The 27,882-nt window shown below is 41.8% G+C and overlaps 1 protein-coding gene across 1 annotated transcript in view; it reads right to left on the bottom strand.

The window, feature by feature from the left end:
- Positions 1–25,485, bottom strand: part of LOC139297086 (neuronal acetylcholine receptor subunit alpha-7-like) — a 37,140-nt gene extending 11,655 nt beyond the window's left edge. The window contains exons 1-4 of the mRNA XM_070919678.1: positions 25,416–25,485; positions 14,262–14,401; positions 6,768–6,812; positions 2,807–2,916 (exon numbers count right to left, since the gene is read on the bottom strand). Coding sequence (XP_070775779.1) covers positions 2,807–2,916; positions 6,768–6,812; positions 14,262–14,401; positions 25,416–25,485 — 365 coding nt within the window. The remainder of the gene's footprint in view (positions 1–2,806; positions 2,917–6,767; positions 6,813–14,261; positions 14,402–25,415) is intronic.
- Between the last annotated feature and the right edge of the window lie 2,397 nt (positions 25,486–27,882).

The following is a 27,882-nucleotide window of genomic DNA, read 5'->3' as shown; positions in this document are numbered from 1 at the left end:
ATATATAAAAGCTCATAGTTGCTTCTTTCTGCTTTACTCCTCATTGGTTGAAGAGTCTTTCACAGTGCAATGCCCTAATTTCCAGACGGCGATGAGTAAAATTAGATTTTATCTCATAGTTTTAATCTCTTTTCTTGTTTGCTTTCATAAAAATAGAGATGAATGATTTTACTCATGATTTACACTGCATGCATGAGGAATGTCGGTTTCAATCTAGGTCTGTGTCAGGACTATATTGTCGTTATCGTTAGTGATCGCTGAACCCACCGTAAGCTGCTTAATGTTCCAAATCATCCTTGTTAGATACACACACACACACAATTCGAACCAAGCGGGAAATCTGTCGCTACCCCCCCCACCCCCCATAAAAGAATCCTCAATCACCTTGAAGGTAGAGCTGGAAAAACCAGCTCTATCCATCAACTTCAACTCTGCCTTGTCGTCTTTCCACACATTACTAGTGGGATGCTTTAAGTGTGTGTGTGTGTATAAGAGCAATTCCAAGGAAGCATGAGAAGTATTAATGCATTAAAAACATCTTACTCCCCTGTTAAATACCCTCTCCTGGAGCTCCATTTAATAATGGTCAACAATCACACAACCTTTCTCCCCCGGTGCCTTTTACTGTCAGAAACGCTACAAAAAAGCTGTTTCAGCCACATAAACAGGAGCACCAGACAAACACCACTTTGGTATTTCCTCAAGTGGTATTCCCTTGCACATTAATATGATTTATGTGGAGTAAGGGAGGACCTCATTCAAGTAAGAATTGTCTTCCATCACGTTGTTTGCCGTGTGAAACTGTATAGAATGCTTGCCATAGCAATAACCTGATAACAGATTGTACAGCATCTGATTTTGTCCCCCTGTTACTGCATTTAATCTTATGTATGAATTTATCTCGGTGTTGCAGTCACTAAAGTAAATAATGGAATCCTCCAGAGCCAAAAGAACTTCAAAACTAAAGCTCAGAACTTCTGTGCAAGGTACAGTAAGCATATATTCTTTTAATTACTTTTATTTTTTGCCCATCTTTCCCTCCTTTTGTCCTTTTGGACACAGGACCAAGACTAAGACCTGTATTGCTCGTATGTGCCAGACTAAGTCATGTGATTCCACTGGATGTACCACATAGAGGCACATTGGGTATAGTTTTTTAACCCTAACCCTAACCCCCAGCTGTTTAGCAAGAGGGTTAAATGTCCTGGATGTGTTTTGTTTACCATGCAGGCAGCTGTCTGTAATTCATGTCTAAAAGCAGTTGCACAAAGGCCTGAAACACAAAGGACACTGGCAAACGATCAAGTTGCTAAGTGGCATTGAGGACCAAGAACCATTCTCAAAAACAGAGCAGGTCTAGACGACATTGTGAAAATCATTCTCTTAACACTTAGCAACCTAATTTCTTTGAACAGGCACAGGAGCCTCATCTCCATCCAAACAGTAGAGAGCCAAAATGGCTGCGCAGGTTGAATAGGGAAGAGGTTCAGTTAGACTGACCTTTGAATCAAAGAAACCAAATGAGCTGTTCACAAGGCAGATGATTTCTCTTTCTTACCATGAAAGTCCTACTCTTTGACAAAGGTATGAAAAGAAATGAGCTCAGCCAGGTGGGTGTTTCCAATAAGACCTGTAGAGTTTGATACGAGAGTGAACGTCTTCTGTGCAAACATGATAAAATTATATGATGGTGTCTATAATAAAGGACTAAAAGAAATTATTCAAATAGTATATAAAGGTCTATTCTCCACAAGTTGGATGTACTATTCGTATTTCACAATAGCCAATCTGTTGACATTTGGCACAGTGTTTTCACTCGTCTAATTCCTTCTGCCCATTGCAGGCAACAGATACAAACCCCCCTGGGAGTTACGGTTTATGTCCTCCCAGAGGGAAACGGCTCAATCATTCCATTAAATGAGGCTGTAACCAAGAGTGAAATTTCATCTGGGGATTTTTTCTGTCCACTGTGTTATTGGGAAACCAGAGCCCAGGCAATCTAGAGTATCTGTCCATTACAGGAAACAAATTGGTATAAATAGAGGGAAAAAAGCGAGAGAGGAGAACAGAAAAATAGATAAGAATAGGGAGCATATGCAAAATAGAATGAAACGGTGAGAGCAGTGACAGATGAACCACTGTGCTGATGGTGCCGTTGGCCAGTAGCCACTGATATAATTACCAGCAAAAAGGAGGTTTCATTATTTTAGCTGCTTTTCTTCATCCCTTCCTTAATATCAATATGCTTTATTAAATTATCTTTCTAATTCGTAAGAGTAAAACTACACTAAGTGGATGATTTTAAATAGAGCATGGTGAGATAATGAGTCATTCTGTCGGCACAAAAGTGGAGGGATTGTGAGTGTCTGTGGAATAGAGATTAAATATGAACAGTGGATAATATTATACCGATATTGATGTGACATTATGAAATATTTTCTATAATTTTCTGAATCTCTATCGTCTCCTGCCTATCAGCTGACTAATAATGTCTAATCGTATCCATGCAGGTGTACAGGGCAACCACTATAACCTGACACCTGCAGCACCACCGCCCCAACCTCCTCCTTATGTGCTATATTTTTGATATTGTTGATTTATCTAAGATTTAACTTCATTGTTCATGTTTGTTAAGTTGCATTCGTTCTCCCAGCAGAACCCTTGCTGCCTCTTGGATTCTTTGTGAAGTAGATTTAATCGATAAAACCTTAAAATCAAGCGAGTGAAAGAATGCAACGATTTGGGTAGCATTAAGTGGGAGAGAAGAGGAAGAGGATACAAAACGAGACGCTACTAGGCGACCTACCTGTTGTAGAGGAGGATATCTGGGACCCATACCAGATTGGAAGGGAAGCGCAGGTTCTGAACCCCGGGGTAGCTCTCTGGGTTCCATGAAAGGTAAATGTCTGTCCAATACTGAAACAAACAATAGAGATAGTGAACAGACGACGACTTTTATGATTAAAAGTTATGGGAGCAAATGGCAGAACAGGTGATAAATAAACAGAGGTTAAAAATAAAAATGAGATGAAACTTATGGCTCTTTACTGTAATCTGTTTCTGGTTCATATCCCAGCCAAGCCAGCCAATTTGTTCTTTTTGTTGTTGACGATGTCTTGTTTGGCAAGACAGCATATAAGCAATATTCACACCTCTGACAGCAACACGCGTTTCACAGCTTAAATGGTGTTGGTACAATGCCACGCAAATTGCATATATCATCTGTGCGTCATTGCATCTTTTCCTAAAATATCACACACATCCTGGCACACGACAGCAATGCAAAACCAAAGTGCTTCAGAAATGTCTTTACAAGTACGATTACCTTAACCTTAAACCATTAGAAGTCGAACATTGTCCCTTTAGCCAGGCAAATATTCCAACAACTGTCGGCTCTCACACTTTGTCTCCAGCTCTGATAATGAAGCCTGGCAGTGAAACCTTGCCAAGCCAACAGTTGTTGGCACTGACCCCTGCACTCCCAATTGAGCCTGGGACCCTATTCAGCAAAAGGCTAACTGAGCCCAGCATCAAAACATTTAAAAGCACAAAGAGTGAGTGTGTGCTGTGTGTGGCCTCTTTTCATGACTTACAATAAGCAGCAACATGATGTGTGATCTGTGGAATGGTAAACATATTAGTGTGCAAGCACATTCATTTGTGTTTGTTACTGTTGTGTCCTTCTGTGTGTGTGTGTGTGTGTGTGTGTGTGTATAGAGGTCACATATAGAAGTGGGCAGTCAGATGTTGTTGCCATAGGGCACATTTTCCCTATGGAGCAAACACATTACTGATGTGGCCACAGTACACCGGGCACATCTGTGCCTATATGTACATGTGTGTATGTCTGTGTGCATGCATGCATGCATGCATATACGCACATGGATTGTGTGCCATGTTTATTTTTGTGTTTGCATGAATGTGCTCTCTGGACTGTTTATGTGTATAAGCATGTTTCCGTGCATATGCAAATCTGTGCCTCTGTCCATATAAGTGACTTTACAATCAACCCAAAATCCTACACAGAAGTGGTCTGCTTTGAATCATTTCAAAGAGGTGCCATCCATCTAAAGTGGGCCTGCTGACATATGTCTCCACTCACGCAGCTAATGACTTAATTACTACACTTGTCATCTGTGGGCCTTAGCTGTTTGGTGCTAGAGAGCCTTCTTTTCATGTTTGTTGGCTGGGAAAGCACAACTAACAGCCAACAGAGCAAATTACAGCTCAGTAACTTTGTAGCCTGTCAGCCACAGACGAAGAGGACACTAGGCCGCGTAAGGTAACAGCTGTCTAAGAATAGGTCCAGAGTTACATAACAGAAATTTAAGAAAGCGTCACTAATTTGAGACAACTAGGTTCTTATTAAGAGAGTGTGAAATTCATTCTCTGAATGCAAGACACGTTTTAGGATGTGGGATGCAAATATGCAGTATCACGTATCCAAGAGAAGTAAAGTTGGGCAGATAAATAAACATTTAGCACTGACTAATTTTTGTTATTCGTAATGACCTTCTGTGCATCTCTTCAATGTGCACGTCAGCACAGTCACTATACTACTACAGAGAGAGATAATTAGCTAATAAATTGCGCACAAATTATTAGTTACATTTATTTGTTTTTCTATTTTTCCTTGGCACTACAAGTAAATAGGATTTAAGACATATTTCATAGTTTTGTATTTCTGCCTTCATCCCAAAACAATGGAGGTGAATAGAACTTCATTTGTGGTGCTCACAGCAATAAATAAATGTATTTTAAAATTTCAACAGTAACATATCTTTCCAGAAATAGTGCCCTGGTTACTCTGGATAATCCACAGACCTCACTGTGAACAGGTGTCATAGGGACTATTTCTTTAGTAGAAGGTCCAGTGAAAACTGTTGACAGCATGATCCATGGATGATCAAGATTAACAACAACATGGTATCTGGAAAGACACATACAGATGTTGGTTGTTTTGTTTTGTTTTTTCAGTGCAGTGAGCACCACACCACAATTCCATTCACCTACATTGTATTCAGATAGAGGCGGTAAATATCCGACAACGAACAGAAAATCTAGGTGAAACAGTAATTTGGGTGAACTGACCCTTTAAAGGGCACTCCTCCATCTGCCATAAGAGCTGGCTATAGAGGAGAACACTAAAGTAACACCCAGTTCTTAAAAAACTTAAGCTCATTACAATTCCCACAGTTAAAAACCACATAAAATCCTATCCATTCGGATGTGGGACATTCATTGCCTGATAAACCTGTAATCCTAAAATCCTCCACAATGCAGCCGGTGAACCTGCCCCTTCTCTGTCTGACTGTCTGACTGTGTGAGAGCTAGTTAATGTGCTTCTCAAGTCTCCTTGAAAATATGCTGCCTCTGCAAAGCCCCCTTAAGCCATTACACCAAAGTGGATGCCAGTATTAAAGAGGTGGCTCCCTGAATAATTGATTCATTCATAACTTGTAAGCCAGTCAGCAGCCAACTCAACCTGACTGAGTGTAGGCTGTGACAACCTTAATGGGCTGTTCTGACTGGGGCTGCTGGGATAATGAGGCTGTTGTACCTACTTGACTGCCCTGATGTAACATTTTCCTGCATTGTGATGCATATTTCTTGTACCACTAACTCATTATCAACTTCCCATAATGGGATAGATGTGCTGTAGCACAGCTAAGCAGCTTAGTTTCCACATGCTTAGATAGCAGTGCAGATGCTGACTGTTCGCTAAACCCCGAAACTATGATGGCAGGTTCATAGTTTAGCAACTGTAACTAGGCACTGCATGTCTGTCAGGCCGAAGTGTTGTGTATGGGGCCGTAGTAAGAGCAACACTCTGCATTTAAAGAGTTTTCAAAAACACAAAAAGCAAAAGTGTAAAGAATGGATTAAACAGTGTGTTTATATATTCTAACGTACGGTGACCAGACAATCCCGGTTTCAAGCTGGCTGGTGCTCATTTTTTCCCACCCTCATGGAGCTAATGTTAGCTTAATTAGCTAGCTCGCTGTGAAAAATCTGCAAGCAACAGTTGTCATTCAGCCAGAAAAATCGATGGTTGCCAGGTAGAAAAATCAAGTTCAAGTTAGTTAACCTGCACCGTTATCATTGTGCTTAGGGTGCAGGGCTTAGCAAACGGTCAGTTGGCACTAAAAGCACACTCAACACCTCACTTTGTAGTGACGCAGTAAATGTAAAATATAAAGGCTTAAAAAGGCAAAAGAAAGTAACCCAGTTTTAGACTGAAAAATAAGAGATTATCTTTGAAAACATAATTTGCTGGCTCAAGATATTTTTATCCTCACCTTCCTGTGACAATAAATATTATATCATGCTATTATTAAATAGCATAAAAGAATAGATTCAACCCACAAAATATCATTTCTGACACAACCTACTGCCTTTTTATTTTGTATTTAATGACACAACTGTCCAACATAAACTTCAGGCATGTATTTTCTATTGTCACATGAGGCCCTGGAGAGTCACTGAAATGTCTTCTCTTTTTTTTTTTTGGTCACAGAAACTGTTTATGTTTAAGACAGACAAAAAAAAACAAAAAAAAAAACTAAAAGGTTATTGGTTACAGCTCAAATCATAACTGGCTCTGTGCCGTCACAAGCTGTTAGATGTTAACACTTTTTGGAAATATGAATGGCAGAGCCCACAGGACACAAACATCACACACACACACACACGCTCTTTCCAAAAATATACTAAATGACAATTATCATGCAGTGATCACACAAAAAGAGCTTGGAGAGGCGACATACCAGCTGCAGCCACGCATTTGTGATCAACACTTGGTTCTTTTCATCCTGGAGGGGAAACAGGAGAGAGAGAGAGAATAATCAGCAGCCAGTAGACAGATAGTGAATGAAATGATTCTGCAGGGTGAGAGGAAATAAAAAAAATAAATCCTGCATGTCTGGTAAACATGAGGCGCGATTATGAGACAGATCGGCAATGAAGTCAAACTGCAACCCAGATAACTAAATGCTGGCTCGCTCACTGAATGACAATGACGCACTTCAGCTTCTTTCCTCTTTTACGAGATTCTTGTAACGAAATGCAACAGAAGTCATCTTTTTCCATTTTTTTTTAAACAACGCTGGAATCATAAATAATAAGAAAATGAAAATAAAATAGCAATTTGCACAGGAAGTGATACTGAACAGAAGAGATTCTTCAGCAGAGTGATGAGTTGACAGCAGTTTCTCTCTAACGTCATGACAACTGAAGTACACAGCCTTTGTGGCTCCAGCTGCAAGTTTATGATGTTTCACAAGGGTCAGGTCATGGACAAACGGCCGGAGAGAGAGAGAAAAGGGGGGGGGGTCATCTGATCTGATCGCAAATCTGGATTGACATAGAACGAAGCAGAACAGACAGAGGCTGAGATAATTCATCAGACAGCGAAGTGAAAAAAAAGATAGAAAGAGGTCATAAGTGGTGGCACAAGGAAGAAGAGCAAAACAAAACCTGAGGACTTCTTCAGAGTTTGTTTTGCAGAATCCTACATGACAGCGACAAGTTTTGCTCCGTGTTGCACACTGGTACGCTGCGTGTCTGACGTGTTACCTCTCTCTTACTGCTGACAAAATGTGCAGACTGCTTGACAGTGGTGGTGGGTCACAGCAGCATCTTCTCTTCTACTGATTCTTCACGGATTAAAATCACTTAAGTGATTTATCACGTTATCTTGAAGCCGTGACTGAAGCTGGAATAACACCGCCAGTTCAACCCTTTGAAAACTTTTCCTTTAATGTTACTGTGGTAAAATCATATCATGAAATCAATTTTGCTCACTTTATTTTCTTTTCTATTTCTCATCCCACCAGACCTAATCTACTGTATAGTTTTCTTTCTTATCACACAGTTTCATACTGTTCTCGCTTGTTTCATCCTGCTTTTCTCTCTCTCTCTCTCTCTCTCTCTCTCTCTCTCTCTCCCAGGACACAATTTCAGAGGTGGAACCTGAAAAAATGAAACTTTACAGCAGAGTGTGCTTGGATTTGACCTTAACTGTGTACAAGGTAGTTGAATTACTGGTTTCGTAGTCTTTTACTCGGGAGCTTTTCAAAATGCTTGGCAGTAAGCTTAAGTACGTACAATTAATGTAGTTAATGTAATAAAACTTGCAAAACCACCAGCGTGGTCTTTGAAGAGACGAGGTGTTCCTGACTATGTAATCACAGTGTATATGTATAGTATTCTAACATTAAATTAGATTATAGTGCATAAGCCTTTCTTTTTCAGACTCCATATCATTTTATTAGGTAAATGTGCAATAAATCCTGCCTTCCTGAAGGTTATGATGTTCAGTTTAGTTTTAAAGCCAATTGATTCAACTTTACTGTCATTTTGGAGGCTGCATGTTGTGGTGCTGTTGAACCGGTGCTGATGAGATGCGTGACATTTTTAGTCCACCTTCATTGATGTAAATGGATAAATATGCTTACATATTGCCACTGCGCTGTCTGTGCCTCTAAGGAAAGGAGTGGTCGTTCTTAAACGTGATGGACCTAAAAAGGCTCGACACTGATCCACTTAAAGGTGTCCTGTGCAGATTTCTTAAAAACAAACAAAAGTTATGTTTGCATTTAGTGTTTCGGATCCAGATTTCACATTAAAAAGCTAATGACAAGCTTATAAAGTAAAATGCATTACTACAGATTAAACCACTTGTTCCTCACCTTTTTGGCTCGTGACCCCTCACAAAAAAAGCATGTTGGTTCATGTTTCAGATGTCTAAGAGTTGTTAGCGGTGCCACCAAAGAGTAGTTGTCCCTCTACGCTACACTTCTTGGGACGTTATCTCTACCAGCTGTTGATTAGTGGAACTTTTATTAAATCTGGGTTTATGAAAATTGTGTATCTCTCTCCCTCAGGTTTCCCTCCATCCTCCTCTGAAAAAGGACTTTCTGCCATGGACAGTGATGCAACAGAAATGAAGAACATGGTTAAAATATACACACAGGTTTGGGATCAGTTGAACAACCACTAATATGAATATGAATTTTTTTTTTTGCAGTCACATAATTGTCACGATTTTAAACACCAAACTTGGTAATATCTTTAAAATAACTTTTAAGTTATGGCTAAGATATGAGCGCATAAAACTCCATTAACTTTCTGTGTCATTATTACATTATTCAAAAGGTGCTTAAACTCTGTGTCATCAATGACAAGCAAAGCAAGCTTGCTGCTCTCGCTTCTTGCGTCGTGGAAATCGATTCTCGCCACTCCTCTCTCGCGTCCCCGCCTCCTAACCTCCTCCCTAACTCCCTCCGCTCTCCAATCTTATCTCCACCTGTCCTTTCTGATCCGTCCCTCTTTTAAACAGCCTCCTTTCTCCGCTGCTGAAATAGAACAGCCTCCCATTGTGTGCTTCACAAAGCAGCGTTTTTCTGTCCCTTTGGTGTGTGTGTGTGTGTGTGCCTGCAGTAGTGGAGATTTGGCTTTGGTTTCGAGGTTGCTGTGTTTTCGCTCTGTTTTGTTTCTGACCTTTCCTTTGTGGTGTTTTCTGGGATTTCAGTCAGCTGCAATAGGCAGTATCAGCTCCGTCACACCCGCTATCAACACCCTAATCTCTTCATAAATCTGCTCTGATTGGTTTTGGACAGACAGGCAAGGGATTGATGGACAATTGCATGAAAGCTCCTTAACGATATTTTATTGCAAGTCATCTGACATCATATGGCCAAGGACAAAAACATGTTGTTATATATATATATATATATATATATATATACAGTATATATACATGAATTGGAGCTTTACTGTAAACCTTCATGTATATGTTCCAGAGATGACTTTTCATCTGTGGAATTGATCCAGTTTTATCCCCAGTAGGGAACAATAGGACAACTTCCGACATCTTTTCTTTCAAAACCAGATCAGAGGATCAGTGTTTCAAAGACACTGAATCAGAAGAAAGGCAAATATCTCAAAATGCTCTGTTGTGCTTCCTGCACTTGCTTGGCTTCACCAGATTTTATCAGTTTTACTGAAAGACAGATCTTTAACGGGGCATTGTGATATGAAGGATGAACAGGATGCCCTCTTGTTTTAATGGTTCCACAGATGCGGTCGAGTTTCTGCTGCACCACAACAGAGAGTGTGCAGGAAGGATGCAACACAGCCTGGTTTAGCACTGTTCAGATACTTTCTGTCTCAGGGTTGATGGAATCAATATGGACGCAAGCAGAGAACTGCCAACTACAGAGTGCTGAGCAGCATTTATTACGAGGAATGGTTCTGGTGAATCAGGAATACTCATGAAGAGCTGTTGAGCAACACTATGATCACCATGCCAACAGCACTTGACGTATCGTTTTTGTTTCTTGGACTGTTTCTTTTATTCTTTCTCTCTTTCTTTCTAGACTTACATGTTACTATTGATGCACTATGTAACATTGGAAGTGGTGCAGGAAGTATTCTGATCCTCTACTTAAAGCAAACATTTTGGGAAATACGCTTATTCATTTTCTGGCAGTGAGTTAAGCCCCAATCGGCCTGGATTTATTTCTCTAGAGGAGGTGGGCTGATTTGATAACATCACCTCTGCTGGTCAGCGAATTAAATCCGCAAGTATGCGGGTCATTTTTTACCTCCACCCCGGTAATACCTACTGGGTGGCTGTTGCTCAGGAGATAGAGCGGTGGTACAGTCCCCAGCTCCTCCTGTCCACATGTGTGTCCTTGGGCAAGACACTGAACCCTAAACTGGTCCCTATGTTCAGGCCAGCACCTTGCACGGTAGCTTGCTGCCATCAGTGTGAATGGGTGAATGAATTTACAAATTGTAAAGCACTATATTCAACTGTAAAGCTGTCTTTTGTACTGGAGTAGAAATATAAAATAGCATGAAATACAAATACTCAAGTAAAGTACCTCAGATTTGTACTTTAGTACTTGGGTACTGAAATGTACTTGGTAACATTTCACTACTGAACCTCGGTTTCTTTGCCAGCTGCATGAGGCACGTGGTGACCCTTCTCATACTAGATGGTGACCAGTCCTGTGCTCGTCTGTCAGTCTGTTTGTGTATCTGTCATTATTCATGGTGATGAACCCACTCTGTGGACATCAACCTGCCCCAGTTCCCTGATTTACCCAAGAGCAGATGGGGGAATCAAAGGCCACATTACACACACATACACACCCACAATCAGCTTTAAATTATTTACAACTGCCCAGTAAGCATTAATTCACATGGTTTTGCCAGCTTATCCATTATGTATCGAGTCAGTGAACAATGTAGTTAACAACAACATTTAAATGGCAAACACCCACACACACCCCCACACACACACCCCCACACACACACACATATATATTCAGCATCATATATTCAACAAATGAACAAGAATTTAAGCATAACACATTATTTGTAACTTTTCAATCAACACCAAATTAAAAACATTTTAAATCAAACCGTCCATCAAACAAAGTTCGAAATGTTTTTGTCTCATCGTGTTTGAAAAGTGCCATGTGTTCTCTCTGGAGACTGCCTCGCCTCTTGACTCTGTGTCTCCAGTCTGTCGTTTGCAAGCTCTAAGAATACATTCAAATGTTTTTTCATACGCGCTGTAGGAGACTTACCCATATTAATAATAGAATGGAAATCCTATATTACAGCCCGGCGTACGGCTCTTAGCACCATGTAGTTATCATGAGAAGACATACACGTCTTGTGACAGGGCTGGCTCAGGGATGTGACGGGGTGTCTGCTTGGGTTTTTTGGATGACTGCTCCGGCTGTGTGGTGGGGCGATCAGGCAAGAGGTTGTGTATGTGGGTTGGGGAGAGGATAGGTGCATGGGTTGGGCAACAGGAGGAAACACACAATGAAGCACAGGGCGTGCGCAGAAGGAACGAAACGTTAAATGAGATGTGACAGAAAATCTGCCCAAAACACAGAAGTGTCGATTCAAGAGCTGTGGGTTTGACATGAAAAAGACTGAAGAGCGACAGAGAAAGGGAGGATTGTGGCAAAACTGAGCTAAATGGGGTTTCTGTGTGTTTCTGGGTATGTTTGTGTGTGCGTTTGTGTGTGTAAAATGTGGGACACAGAAAAGAACTGATGTTTTGAACAAAGCTTTTCTCTTAAGAAATCACTTCAAATGTTATACATGTTGAACATTAGTATTGTGTTCAGGTTTGGCGCGTGTACAGAAAGTGTTTGAAGGAATAGTTTTAAGAAATACACACTCGCTTCCTTGCCAAGAGAACATTGATACCACTCTTACACCTGTATGGTAAAAATAGACATGTAGCTTAGCTTAGCAGAAAAAACCTGTGGGAAACAGCTAGCCTGGTTCTGTCCAAAGGTTAAAACAATCCTACCAACACGTCTAAAGCTCACTAATTAACTGCTCAGCTAAGTACCTCATCTTATTCCATACAAAATTCCGAAATGTCAGAACGCCACGTTGTGGTTTTACGGGGACTATTTCTTGGCTGGGTGCAGTGACTAATTGGAGTCTAAAGGTGTGTTCAGAGAGAAAGTGAAATTTTTGGCTTGTGTCATTTGCGTGAACTTGACATTAGAACAGTTTGTACAGTCCATGTTGATTCACCCAAAACAGCCAATGTCTTATGGCCTGAGGGATGAAGCTGTCCCTGAGCCTGGTGGTGTGGTACCGGATGCTGTGGTACTGTCTGCCAGACAAAAGCAGGCAGAACGGTTTGTGGCTGGGGTCCTTTAATGATCCTGTTGGCCTTCTTCCGACATCTCTGAGTTTAGAGGTCCTACATGCATAGCAGCTTTGTCCAGGTGATGTGCTGTGCAGTTTTCACCACCCTCTGTAGGGCCTTACGGTTGAGGGCGGCGCCACTGCCATACCAGGAGATGATGAAACCAGTCAGGATACTCTCAATGGTGCACCTGTATAAGCTGTAGACTTATACCTCCTCAGCCAGGGAGTTGTTCACTGGTCTGATTTATGTGATCTGATTTGCCAAAAGGGGGGCAAAGGAGGGCCTTATATCTGTCCCGAAAAGTACCGTAAACATGGTCGAATGTGTTACTGCTACGCATAGGACAGCTGATGTGTTGATGATATCTCGGCAGGACTTTCCTCAGGTTGGTGTTGTTAAAATCCCAGTCCACAATAAAAGAAGCCTCCGGCCGCGAGGTCTCGGCCCTGTCGATAACTCCACACAGCTCGTCCAGGGCTTGGTTGGTGTTGTCGAGTGGTGGAATGTACACCGCTGTGAGAACAACCAACGTAAACTCTAGGGCTGCAGGATTATGGCCAACATGATAATCACGATTATTTTGATCAATATTGAGATCACGATTATTTATCACGATTATTCATTGATTTTAGGGACACAATATTTTTATTGCACTTTCACATGAGCACTTCTTTCACTTCCATGTTGTGCTACATTCCTGCAAATGTACAAATCTTTGCATCAAAATAAAACTGGTCCGTAATCACAGGAGAATTTGGATCTAATTGCATCCTTTCGTTTATTTTGTATGCAGCTGGGCGACTTTTGCTTCGTGTTCTGTCTGAACACAGTAATGGTTACAGTGAAGCTGCCAGACAACCAGCAGAAGCTCCAGGAAGTCATTGCACCAGACTAAAAAAAGTCCAGCACAAAACCTGTTAAACCACAACTTGATGTTTTTACTCTTCGGTCATTATGCTAAGCTAAACTGTGGCTTAATATTTAATGGAAAGATATGAAAGTGGTTTTGATCTTCTCATCTAACTCTCAGCAGGAAGACAAATTTCCCAAAACGTTGAGGAGACACATGAACATAGTTGTGATCAGAAGGCATTAAGGCCAAAGACGGAAGGAGAGTGAGGAGCAGCTCAGAAGCCAAAAGAGGCAAAAATGTGAGAGGGCATATCTCAACACTGAGGTTCAATTTTTTTGTGGAATGAAAGAAAGGACTGAGGGCCTGTTGAGTCACGAAATGTAAAAAGGATCGAGGGGAGAAACAAAGAACTTGCTCTTTCAAAGACGAATATTCTCACTTGGTTGGGTGCTGCCGCTGGTGGAAAAACAGTTTTAAGTTCAGAGGAAGATAAGTGCAGTAACAACAAGGTATGTGCATTGGCATGCACCACAGTCACTGTGGATAAATCAGATAGAATGCCTTTAACATAAACAAAACAAAAATCCTGAAAAACAAACTTTCTCTTACTCTCTGTGTTGATTTCCAAAACAAATTCCACACACATCCTCTCTTTTTCTGTCTTCAACGTATCTTAGCCTTGCCAAAACACACGCAGGCACACACACTCACCACGTCAATGATTTGTAGCAGTGTGAGGCCCAGTTCCACCACGATGGGCGCCGAGTCGTTTTGGACGGGCCGCTCCAGCCGATTGTAGTTTACCATCAGGTCGTGGTACAGCTTCCTCTGGTACACACCGCCATGACAACCTGGAGAGATAGAGGGAGAGGAACAACATCAGTGAGACAAAGGGAATGATGAGAGAAAGGAAGGAGGTAAAGGATGGGAGTGGTTTGGTGTGTAAGACGAAGAAGGAGAAGAAGAGGAGGGAGAAAAAGAAGAAAAGAATAATACAGAGTTACAGAAGTAAAAGGGAAGGGTGAGAGGAAATAATGGAAGAATGACATGGGAAGCATAAAAAGAGAAATAGGAGCAATGGTGGGAGGAACAAACATATTTTCTACTATTTACATTCTTAACAAAGATTTAATCTAGCCAGTAGTTCAATAAAACATACTCAAAATGTTCTCCCACGCATATTAACGCCTGTAATCTAATGAACGGTATTATTACAATTATCTCCAACATGTGTTCATGCGGCACCAAATCCCTCAAGAAATCCTGATTAAGTCACGATATGCTGAACTTAATGAGCACATTATCAACTGAGTGAACTTTGATTGTGTTGACTGTGCTTTAGTTTTCGTCTCTCCTGTATTCATTAGGCCTCATCAAGAGGTTTACACAGAACAACAAGGCATCCATCTTTATCAAGAATGAACATTATGGCGCAGTCCCTAATGCAAAAGAAAACCCAGAAAATGTACATTTATATGTACAGTCACATGAAACCATCCGTCTTGCGCTGCTGGTATGAAATGTTGTACTGGTAGCAGCTTTCACTACAATAGCAGCAGTTGGTTGGGCTTGATGTGCCGAGACAGCTTGTACACGACCCTAAGCCTGTCTGGTCCCGTGTGGTATGAGATTGTAATCCATGACCCGGAGGACGACAGGCTAGGAGAGGGGACTAACAAATCACCTCCAAAACAAACCAGAAATGGTGGAAGGTTGGGCTTGGGATTGGCAACCCCATGCAACAGAATCATATGAAAACCAAAAGTGTCCTTTAAAAAAAGTCTTAGACAGGAAGACTCTTCAGTTTCTCAAGCTAAAGAGAACATGACAATGTACACGGAAAACTGCAAGGATAGCAGAAGTGAGGAGGTACAGAATCTCTCTCCTGGGCCTTACACGAAACCATGGTTCTATACATTACAGTATTTTAATGCACGGTTTTGGTAAAATACATTTGCCACCACTACCTTGCCTAGTAGGGTAATCAGGATGGACTGTCCTCACGAGAAGAACGACACCATACGTCTTTACAACAAGTTCCGCAAAACAACACAAGTTTAGGTTCAAGTAGTCAGGCTCACCGGAAGTAGGCTGTTGGGATAATGATGTTAGCTATAAAGTGACCTTCAACTGCCATGCCACCTTCTTCTGAACGGCCATGCGCTCGCATCTGCATTTGTAGAGGTAGGGTTAACAGCCAATAGGAACGCCCTCTCTCTGAAACCACCTGTGATCGGCCAAAATCTCCCATGACGAGACAGATTTTCTAAAGCCTGGAAATAGAGTCATGAGGAGGAGCAGAAGTTTCCTCTCAGACCACTTGAAGTACAATATACAAATCATTTTGTTTACCTAAACCTGACCAAACCTTAACCATAGCGTTGTCAAATGATAAAACAGATTTATTATATTCAACAGTGATTTGACAGTTTTGGCGGGCACAGATCAGACAATGCTTCTGTGTGCCGTTCTGAAGGGTGAGGACAAACAACAGATTTCGTTGTTGACAGAGACTGCAAATCCGTCTGTTACAGCATACTGCTTTGTCCTGAATTTCTTAATCTGATTTATGGAGGCACTTAGCCTGGGAACCAGATAAATCTGCGCGCTCATGTTTTACGTGCTCTGGCTTGGTCGGACGATGTCAGGATAGCAGGCACTAGACCACACCACTGAACAGCAGCCAGGGTGGGATGAAACTAATGACACCTGTTGCCTTACATCTAACAGCACCACCTTATTCACAGTCATGTCAACATGCTTTAAACATCATCATTTATAATCCGGCGTTGTAGAGAGGTTTAATTTGTTGAGCTTGCTCAGCTGGCACATCCTTCACATGCAGCTAAGTTTATGCTCTGCCTTTAACTGATGTGTTGACCCCAAAGCCATAGTTTTAGTACTAACTCTTCACTTTAGGTCCCTGTATTTCACATACATATTAATACATATTTATATGCATTATAATGTTGTTGAATAAGCACATATAAGTGTTTATTCATTTTTTCATTTTTTAAATTGTCCTATGACCACGTACATTTTCTCTAAATCTGTAGTTGCATTTGAAAATGAGCCTTCCAACTTTAAATAACAAAACGTTCGGCTTTGGTGCCCTCAGTGCTGTTACTGCAAATGACACTGCACCATCTTGATCAGGACTGTATCATTTTTCATCAGAATAATTTTAAAGATGCCATAATCACAAACAAAATCTAAACACGGTGGCTTTAAGTTACCCATTCCTCTCTCATGTCAAGGCTGCCACCAGTACAGCACTCACAAAACTTCCAGACCCCCTCATCCTTCAGTGTCTCATCTCAGCCAGAACTGAAAAGGTCTCAGCCCGCATCTCCCCGGTGACCCTTGTCCAAATTACATGTTGTCTCAACATATTCCCGCAATTACCGAGTGACAGCCAAGACGTGAGTGCACCAACAATGACTGAGTGGATGACTAATTAGCAAATGAGGCAAAACCAAACAGAGACAGCTCACTGTGTGTTTGTGTGTGAGGGTGTTGGCGGGTGTCAGATGGGGCACCCCTAAATCTTGGCGTGACAGGGAATCTGCATAATGGGTGAGAGTGGCAGCCAGCAAAAGTGTTGGGAATCAATGGAGTGAAGCGAGCCGAGCCAAAACAAGCTGAATAGAGTTGAGCTTACCAGTAAAGAGCCCTGTCACTGAGCCACATCTCTGGATGGGTGGCAACCTGGGATTTACTGGGGTTCAACTATAATGGTACATTTAATTAATTCAATCCCCCTATTACCCACTTGTGTGTTTCCATTGTTTGCTACAAATACCGTATGTATTGGTTTCCTACAATCATTTTTCTTGTCCTTTAAGTAGCAACACTCCACGCCAAACCCTCTGTACCTCCTGCCCGTGAGACAGAAGATGGTACAGGTCCAGAACAGAAAGTTCTGAACCATTTGTTTTCTTGGGTTGAAGCAGAGACACACACTCCAGGAAGGCAAGGCAAGGCACGTTTGTATAGCACCTTTCAACAACAAGGCAAATCAAAGCGCTTTACATAAGACAAGAGAAAACATAGACAAAAGATAGAAGAAATACAAGACAATATAAAAAGCCACACGTGTATAGGATTTTAAAGTAAAACAAATAACAAGTAAGAGTAGAACCAAATGGAATATGAAAATAAGCTAAAATGGAATAAGAAAACAAAAAATTACACTGCAGCTGAAGAGCAGTGCAAGATGTGAATAAATAGTATCAAGTTTAACTAAATAAAATGCACGCCAAGCAGAAAAGTGTTACAGATGAGTCAAGCGTTTGATGACCTTGCCGGCCTTCTCAGGCTCATCAGCCCGGGCGGGACGGAGCTGTTCTCCCTTTTTGTCGTTTTTTTCGTTATCAGCAAGGTTGGTGTTACAGAATGTGCCTGGTTGGGGTGGAGGCAGATGACGTGGCAGTGACCGGGAGGGTGAATTTAATGTTAACCAGCGCTTCTATTCAATCAAACATCTTATAAAACCTCCTTGGACAGGGTGAGCTACTAACAGGTACAGCAGACTGCTCTAGATACACACAGCGTGTTGTTAGTTAGTTGTGACGACTTCCAGTCCTCCAGTGCGTCCTCAGGCAGTGTGTCTGTGTTGTTAGACTGGGCTTTGGTTTGCATGTCCCAAATGTGGTGCTTCATGTCAGTATTTCAGTAGTTATGTAATGTCTCTGTATGCTTCCTTCTTTTTAATATGTGCTGAATGTTTGTATTTACACAGGCTTACCAAGGTTATTAATAGTGCATTGCTTTTTATGTAAAGTATCTGCTAATTTGTTAAAAACATAAATGAAAAGAAAGGACAGTCAGTGCCTTAAGACGTTGGCAAAATATACTTTGAAACGATCACATTTAAAGTTATTTAACTTCTCACGTTCTCTGTTGCTTGTGGTTACAGGTGAAACCAAGAACGTAAATATTCACCCTCAGAAAAATACTGTTCAGCGAGTAGATGTACTTTAAACAGCCACACAAGGGGGCGCTGTAACACGATCCTTCTATCAAACATGTAGCCTCTTGTTTTGTCTCTTTTCGGTGAGGACAAGTATTTTTTTTAATAATATAGATGCATGTTGTGTGGATCAATAAGACCGAGCTTCATTTTGTTTTGCAAGGTCAAGCCATGTAATGTGGTGTGAGTCTAAGATGATAAAAAAAAAAAAACGGTACCTTGTGAAAACATGTCCTGCAAGGGCAAAATGTCACAATCTGTCAGAACTGGCCAGAACTTATTCATCATAGGTGCTGAAAGAAGTAAACATTTCTAGCTGTACTTTTCAGCTTGGCTCTTATGCTCATAATCGTGGCTTGGGCTTGAAATGATTTCTGTAAAACTGAAGTTTATTTGAACGCTCGCCCTGCGTACCCCAATAACACGTTACAGTCTTTTTGCCAGGCTCCGTGTTCCCCAAATCTCCACAGTGAAGGTGGCAAGTGCAAAATTAACATAACCCACAGTCAGAATGGACACAATTATGAGAATAAGACCCATGTTGAAATATACTGGAATTTAGCTTTAAAGCTTTCTATCAATGTTGGTGTTAATCAACTGGTTTCATACAATCTCAGAACCCATCAGCTCTCGGCTGACGACGATCTAGCCTCTGTGGGCAACGGCCGATGTTTTGGGGCTTCTGGTGTAGCCAGCGGATAGCCGTGTGCCGGTCAATATTTACAGTCCGATTGTCAATCTAGGAATCCACCGGCTATCATCTGATGATGATTTGAGTGCAGATACATTTTAATAAAAGCTAGTAAAAAGCTCATCTCTAGGGTTCTGAGATTGATAAAAAAGCTAAATCGTTGTCTGAGGACAGCCGATGGGTTCCGAGATTGCTTTTTGGCCAATGCCTTCCACCTCTTTTGCTCTCTACACGGACTGTTTACCTGCATGCAACCAAAGCCTTCTCAAACGTGATTGGTCAATACTACTCAGACTACAAACGGAAACCAGAACGCTTCAGATATCAAAATCTTCTACATTCATATGCGGATATCTGTTAGAGAGATCAGGTCTTTTAAAGAAGAGACATTTTCTAACCCTGTTTTTGTTACAATCATTGACAGACAAGGAAAATGAAAGCAGTGTCACTATGGCATATGTAAAGAGCTTTGTCTAACCTTGTTGTTGAAAGGTGCTCTACAAATAAACGTGCCTCATTAGTTTTATACATTCCATGCTGTTGCATGTAGCAATGAATGAATGAAGGGAGGGACGGACAGATGGACAGATGATTAAATGAGGAAGATCAAAGCCTCTGTCCTCATGAAGAAAAAGTGCTGTTACAAGATTGTTGTGTGGGATAAGAACAGATAGCTAATCTCTTGTTCAACATCAGTTTACTACAACCAGTGTACTTGGCTGACAGTGTGAGCTGTCACACTGAAGGAGGTCATGAGGGTTTTAAAGAAAGACCAGATTACTGCCTCATTATGTTGTGTAGTCCTGAGGGCAACTACTGAAGTGTGGAAAATATAAACAGGAAGAAAAGTCACTCAGTCTGCACTCTCCCTCTCCTGCTTTCACACCTTCTCTACCTTGAGTCTTCTGATGTGTGTGTGTGTGTGTGTGTGTGTGTGTGTGTGTGTGTGTGTGTGTGTGTGGCAGCTAACGGATCAATCAATCAACAAAATTCCACTCCACTCACAATTTATGGATTTTCACTTTTCATGAATATATCCATTTTCAATTAGTCAAACTTCTATCTCAATATGGCCTGTGCAGTTACACTATATACTATATGCACACTACACTATATAATGTCCTCAGCTTTTGAATGTCTTTTGTTAATTTCTGCTTAGTTTGTTCATTTTAAATAGCTCTTTATCTGTTTCCTGTTTCTTGTGCCGCTGTAACATGGTTATCATGTCACAACGATGTCTCTTACCCAAACGCACGATAGACCGAAAGTGTTCAAGTGAATCTGCTTGACTTTCAAATACAACTCGCTGGTTTATTTCGTGGAGGGCCGTGATCGGTAAGTCTCATTACCGCGCCTAACAATTATTTTTATTATCGATTATTCTGACCATTATTTTTTTTGATGAACCATTTGGTCTATAAAACATCTGAAACAACTGTGAAAAATGTGGCCATGGTGTTGTTATCAAATGTGTTTTTATTTTAAGACACTGCCGGGCTACCGGCTGCAGCATCACTCTCACACACTGTTTACAGAATGTGATTGCTCTGCTCAGAACACAGGATATGATGTTGAACCGTGACGTCATATTCTGTATCAGGGGCATTTTCAGTTGACAGACCTACCTATAGACACTACCTGGACATCCATCCATTTTACCAAAAGCTGAAAGATTCCCCCCAGACATGTTAAAACATACATAAAAATTGTCTGCCTGTGACGATAATGTGTCTGATTTGTTTTTCCGCATTAAAATCATCTACTCATTCTATCTCATTAAAATATTCCAGAATCTATGAATATGCAAATTTTGTTCATTTCTAAAAAAAAAAAAAAAAAAGAAAAGAAAAAAAGAGCAGATTTGTCTGGTTCCCAGGCTAGATGTCTCCTACTAAAGTCCATTCTCTATAAGTTGCAGACTGATCAAATTTTCAATGAGCACAGAGAAACAGACAAATGTGAAAACAGCCTTCTAATGTCAAACTACATCATTCATACATACATCATTCTGCACAGTGAAGCTCAAACACCCAACTGTAGGAACAAGAAGAAAAACATACTTTTCAGTCGAGGGGGACTTTAAAGATCTCATTTCACTTCACTTAAAACATTTTAAGACATTTCAAGCTCTACGGGAGGCCTTATCCTCTGTTTTTCCTGTAAAAAGCCCCACCCTCCTAACATCCATCCTCCCTCTGACATACAGGACTCCTGCCCCACTTCCACGTCTATTCTCTCTTGCATCTCCCAGAGCGCAACCGTTTTTTTTTTTCTTTTTCAATTTTCAGCAATAAAGCCAGCACTGATTTGCTACATGATCCACAGCCTCGATAGATACACTGAACATACCAACACAGGCCTAACATAGCCTGAAGGCATCTATCAATTTCAAATGGCTGCCATATATCTCCCTCATCGCATTAGTGACCGCTCATATTTCCATTTCAGAGCCCACTGGGGGCCTCATTCGATCCTCAGTCATTAAAGCTCAGTTGTATTGTTTAGAAATAAAAAGTGTTGCTTTTATTGCTGTGAGGCTGCAGCACTAGACACACAGGCAATTCACTTTATGAGTCGTTCACCCTTGAAAATACTCGCTGCCTTCAAAATCATTTTTACAGACTTGGTGTCCACGGCGTGCTCGTTTTTTTTCCTGTCACAGACAATGACACTCACAGGTGTAACAAATCACTGAGACAAAGAACTGCCACAGGTCTGACATGAAGTGTTCCCCGATACAAATCCAAATCGAATATCACGTGAATCAGTTCAGTGAAATTCAAAAATGCCCTTTTTTCTTTGTGGATCTATTTGAATACAATTTGGCAGAATCACACAATTTTATCACAACAATATGTGGAATAAAGAAAGAATGCTACATTTCACATTACAACTGGATAGCATCTTTTCAATGGACTCATATCCACCTCCAGTTTGCAACACAGGTTACACATTTGTCTCCAAGCCTAAGATGAGATAACCCCGATGACATCACATCATCATTCATTCATTTTCAAAGTAAAACAGAAACATTTAAAAATGAAACAGATCCACAACAACTCCTTCCTCCCTCTACTCGGCTTTATATTTATGTCTTGATACATATTTTACTTACCGTACATCTTTGGTACACACAGACACATACGGTGGTCATTTATTAGTTATTTACATGATGTCTCAGTTTCTAGAGGAATGAGTTATTTGCATTCGCACTGTTTTTCTAAGCGCCATCAACACATCGTTGAAGTTGCACACAACTGTGAGACCTGCCATTAGTAGAACCATGGAACCAGTAAATGCTGGAGTGCTGAGACACTGGGACAAACACCGACATGCAACCAATATTAAATAAGACTACATATGAAATAGTTATGTTTAAAGTCATGAACTCCCATAGCTTCTCTGCAGGTCATGTTAAGAAACCTGTTGTCGTGAGCAGCTGTAGAACTTTAGACAATATTTTACCCCTCTAAACAAAATCCTAATCTGGGCTTTTACCATTTTAGTGAGCACCATATTGGAGTTTTAAAGGGCCAGAAGGCCACCCCCGAACAGCTTGCTGCTCCCAGCAATATTAACTTCACACTAAGAGGGACATTTGAGGACAGTAGGACAATGTGGAGTGGAGTCAATCTTTAATGTCCCCACGAGGCAGTTTGGTTTACAGACAAAAGGAATAGCTCGAGGAAGAACAATACTGTAAATACCCAATAAATAAAAGACACAATGGACCACTGTCACCACGACCATTTGAGCGAACTGTCAATATTTACAACAGGTGACACGCAAAATTACAACATGTTTAAAAGGCCAGTAACTGATGGGATCAAGCACCAAACCCCTGAGATACTTTTCATTTTATACAGGTTGTAATGCCCGTTTACATCGTGTTGTCATGGCTACTGCATATCTAGATGTTGGCTTGTACGTTATTATATTTTGCTTGACGGATGTACTTGTCATTTTTAACATTAGTGTTGCTGGACAAATAATGTGTTCTTCACATGATCATATTAGATGTGTTATTATAGTGTTCATCGCGAATGTTTCTCCCTTCATGATGTGCATAGCTACAGAAACGTTCCAGTAAGCGGCCTGTTAGGGTCTTAGCTGCAATCTGAAGGAGTTTACTGAATGCAACTCAAGACCATGACCTCACGAGGGCTATCCCACCACAGAGACAGATTAAGTATTGATTAGCCTCAGGCACTCCGAACATCGAGGAGACTTGGCCAAGTTTAGAATCAATTCACATTAAAGCAGCAGGTTCACAGATATCTCAATGAGATCAATACATATTCAGAATCTGAAAAGCAAAGGAGACAGTAGAACAGAGTCTGATCGGGTCAACTTATTTTCCTCAGGAATATCAAGCAAGTGTTTCAAGGAGCATTTCCTCTGACCTAAGACTACACGTAGAGTAATCTCATGCCTCATGCAGGTTTCCCTGGTTACATATTTGCTGGACATTTACAAGAAAGGCCCATTGTTTGTTTAAAAAAAAGTTTCCTGAGCAGCAGCTAATTTTCCCTAAGTCCTCTCTTTTTAGCTTTTGGTCTCCACCAACTCTGAAGGAAAATATCTGTCTCTTTAGCTGCTATATGCTCCACTATGTTCACCTGCTAGATGCTAACTTTGTCTGTATCCCTTTTGGTGCTGAGGAGGTAGCGTAAGGAGGGCTCATCAGAGCTTTTTCTGCTGAAATACAGCTGCCTGGTACGTCTGGAAACGAGGTTGATGAGAATGGTGAGAGTGAACCAAAACAGTGAGGTTGCTGGCCCAGAAAACAAAAACAAAACAATGAGCCGAAAGATGCTAAAACGCTCAGTCGAGCCAAGGGGAACTGCAAAGCGGAGCGATAATTTGTTAGTTCGTCACTTCCCTCTTCCCCTCACACTTCAGTCCTTTCCCCCCATTATTTATATAAACATACTGGTTAGTTGAGTCCAATAATTCCATCCTGGATGCAGACGCATGAATCATTCAATTCAAGTTTAATGAACAACCACTGTTGGAAACATATGTGACAATCCGACTGCAGATTCAGATAATCACAGTTCAGTGAGCAATGTCAACACTGTGTCCAGACTGTGTCCAGACTACATTTGACACTCTGTACCCTGAGAAACTAAGTGGAGGGACTGCGTGTGGAACAGAGGAGGGGGGGGGGGGACATAATAAGACAAACAGCTAATTATGTGAACATCAGGGAACATGTCACCTTGTACCTTTGATGGAGCTTGAGTCCTCCTTGTAATGTAGTCCCAGACATTCTTACCAATGTCAACTGGGACACCATATCACCCCTCAAGAAGGAAAGCCTTCACTTCATTGAGGGGTAAAAGAGGTAGAAAATCGATACTACCTTTTCCTCGAAGGCTCAAAGATGTTTACTTACGGTGATTTGGGATCTTGTGATGAACTTCTGACTTAACTTTGGTGTCTGTGAAACTGCTCTTGAATATATTTAGCAGGGGGGCATCACCATTTATAAACACACACAGAATAGGTCCAGAATGTGAACCAGGGATTCAAACACACTACAGAGATTTAACCTCCTCAGAGGGTCCTCTAGCTCTGGTCCACTGTAGACTCACATTTAACAATCCTTTAGCTGCAGATTACACTGAAGGGATGAGCGGCCCCAATGGGCTTCGTGCATCATCGGCGGGACGCCCTCCTTATTCTGGGCCAGATGTTGTCAGACTATTAAAGAAGGCTCACTCGCGTGCGCGCACGAACCCCCACTGACCCACGCGCTGCCAGCTTGCAAATGTAGTAATGCAGCAGTGTATTAAACTGCGCTGATCTTCAGGGATTCAGCAGCCTTTACACATCATAACACAAGCATCAACTATTGTAGATCCGTAAAGGTGATCGGGTCGCTTCGAGTTCACAATTAAGTTGCCTTTCTGAAGAGATACATATTCTTCTAAAGAAACTTTTCTAATAAAAAAAAAAAAAAAGGATCTATAATAAGCTACGGACAACAAGAACAAGCCTTTGACAGTAGTGGATACAGATGCTCCTGCGCCAGATGTGCAGTTAACAGCCGAACTGAGCGGCAGTGTGTCTTCACGGCATGTTCACGTCAATGATGCTCAAATGACAAAGAAGAAAAAAAACATGCGTCTCGTTTCTTTAGGTCTCTGCAGCTTTTGACAGACAGGAAAAGAGACTGAAGGATCCACCAGTGACCCACCTTGACAGCAGAATGTCGCCAACAGGTAAACTCCGATCAATACAGATCCGGTACACCTCCGAGGCTCCATGGCAGCGGCGGAGCAGAACTCCCTCTGTGGACCGCTGGGGATGTTAAACTTCGGGGGAGTGCTGCTTTGTCAGACTGTTGGTGGTGCTCTCTCTCTCTCTCTCTCTCTCTCTCTCTCTCTCTCTCTCACACACGCGCGATGTCTGTGTGCTTGTGTTTGAGTGGACTCTCGCCTCTAAAGTCACTTTGGATTCCGCTCCCTCACCCCCCCCCACCTCAGCTGTGTTTTTATATCAAACATCTCGAGCTTGTCCCTCTGCGTGGTTCCTGTCCTAGAGTCGAGCCCGCGTGCGGTGATGACGACAGCCACCTGTCAGCTGGCTGCTCCTGCGCACTACGCCGTCATCTCCGTCAGGGTTTGTCCCCTCCGGTCATCCTCGTCCTCCTCGTCTGCTGTACGAGACGCGATGACTAAAGGAAACACAGGGATCTCCAACGCGGGGCGACATCACCCCGCCCCCCTCCACTTTGGAAAACTTTACTCATGTAAATGTTCAATGAACAATTAGCTCAAGGCTTGTTTAGCGCATGCTCAGTAGTGCACTTGATGAGCAGGGTTTTGGTGGCATCCCTGCGTGTGTGGTTGTTTTTTTTGGGGGGGGGGAGTAGTGAAATGATCTCCCTTCCAACCTAAAGTATGGGAGCAGTGATTGTGTGTCACTGCCTCATCCTTGTCCTCTTATCCCCCAACAGGTGGGAAGGATGAGTCCGATGCAACTGAGCAACAACAACAAAAAGTCCACAAATCCAGTTCAGGTATGAGCCAGAAACGGGAGTCATTTCCCTTCTCTCACACACACACACACACACACCTCTCTCAGCAGCCTTGTCCTCTTTTGCAAGTAGTGTGTCAGCCCCTTCTACACTCCTTTCATTCCTTTCTCACAATCCTGTTTTTCCTCCCTCTGCCTCTTCATTGTCCTCTTGCTTCATCCTCCAGTGTCCATTCCTTCTCACTGTCACTGGCATCACATGTGGCATCCTCCGCTCTCTCCTCTCCTCTAGTTATTCACTTATATTTTCAACAAGCCAACAGAAACATATCTGAAGGTTGAATTTATAACACAAACAGTTTGACAGTGACCATGCAACGATTATGTAAACACGACATGCAGGACAAGAGAAAACATCTCAAAGGGATAGCTTCAAGTGTTTATGAGCAGTAAGGACAAGTTGGAACAGGTGAGGTGGGTCTTTGTGTACAACTGAACTAGGTTTATAGCCACTGATGGTAGTTTGTGGATGTATCAAACAATAAATGATGTACTCAAACATGCATGCCCATTCATTTCAATGAAAACTGCTCACTCAGCAAAGGCAAATGGTTTTTCTAGCCTGCTGATCAGGTGCCCACGACTCATGTGCATTAATGTCTTTCTCTGGCCAAGCCGCCTCACTGTTGCGTACTGACTGTACGTGGCACGAGAACACTTTATTATTATTGTTCATCGTTAATCATTTTCAGAATCAGAAATACTTTATTGATCCCCGGGGGGAAATTACACAATACACTATGGGGTAACAACCTTGTTTCCCCCGTAAATTGAGGGCTTAGCATTACAATTTTGCCTTTTTGCGTCCCATTTACTGTCTAATTTGTTACACATGCTGTTTTTTTCCTCGTTAAATTCCCAGTCAGTCAGTTTTAAACACCTTGGCATTCTGCACAGCTCAAATACCAGCCGACAGGCTGTGCATTTTATAACAAGGACGTTATATGTCGCTATTTTGATTAACAAGCCTTTCTGCGCAGCAGTGGTGCAGATGATGAAATAAGTTTATAATTTCATCTTTAATCAGTGCAGCAGCCGACCAATGTGGTGAATTCTGGTGCATGCGTCCAGTTGCTAAAGCATATTGCATCCCATAATTACCTCTAATGAGACAGCCTGAGCTTCAGTGTGGTGCTGTCAGCGGGGAAGGAAAACCTCTTCAGGGCACGCAGACAGCACACCTTACACCGCCATGACACATGATGGAGTATTGCATTGTTTTGTGTGTGTGTGTGTGTGTGTGTAGGAGTCAGTGTGTGGCCTCATTAGTTTATATGGAGATGCCTCAAGCTGTCTGTTGGTGTGATGCGCTGACGATCTGCTTCCTGGTCTGTGAGCTTACTCATGTATGCCACCCCCGTCTTCTTTGCATCACCTTCTTAATGTTCGTCCTCTCTTTTTGTCTTCCTCTTAGTCACCCATTCACTTCCTCTAGTTTAGTCTAGTCTCCTTTCTTTTACCCTCTACCCATCTGCTACACTGATCTTCCTTTCTGTCCTCTCTCTCTCCTCCTCCTCCTCAGCCGTCCATCTCCTCTCCCCCTCTGTTTCCTTTCTTCCACTTCTCTGTTCTGTACTCTTGCAGTTCTGGCCTGTGAGCATCAGATGCAGTGATGTCCTCAGACC

Source organism: Enoplosus armatus, chromosome 2 (genome assembly GCF_043641665.1).
Source record: "Enoplosus armatus isolate fEnoArm2 chromosome 2, fEnoArm2.hap1, whole genome shotgun sequence".
Lineage (NCBI taxonomy): Eukaryota > Metazoa > Chordata > Actinopteri > Centrarchiformes > Enoplosidae > Enoplosus > Enoplosus armatus.
The sequence above is the reverse complement of the archived record's forward strand: the minus strand, read 5'-3'. Positions and strand labels throughout refer to the sequence as shown.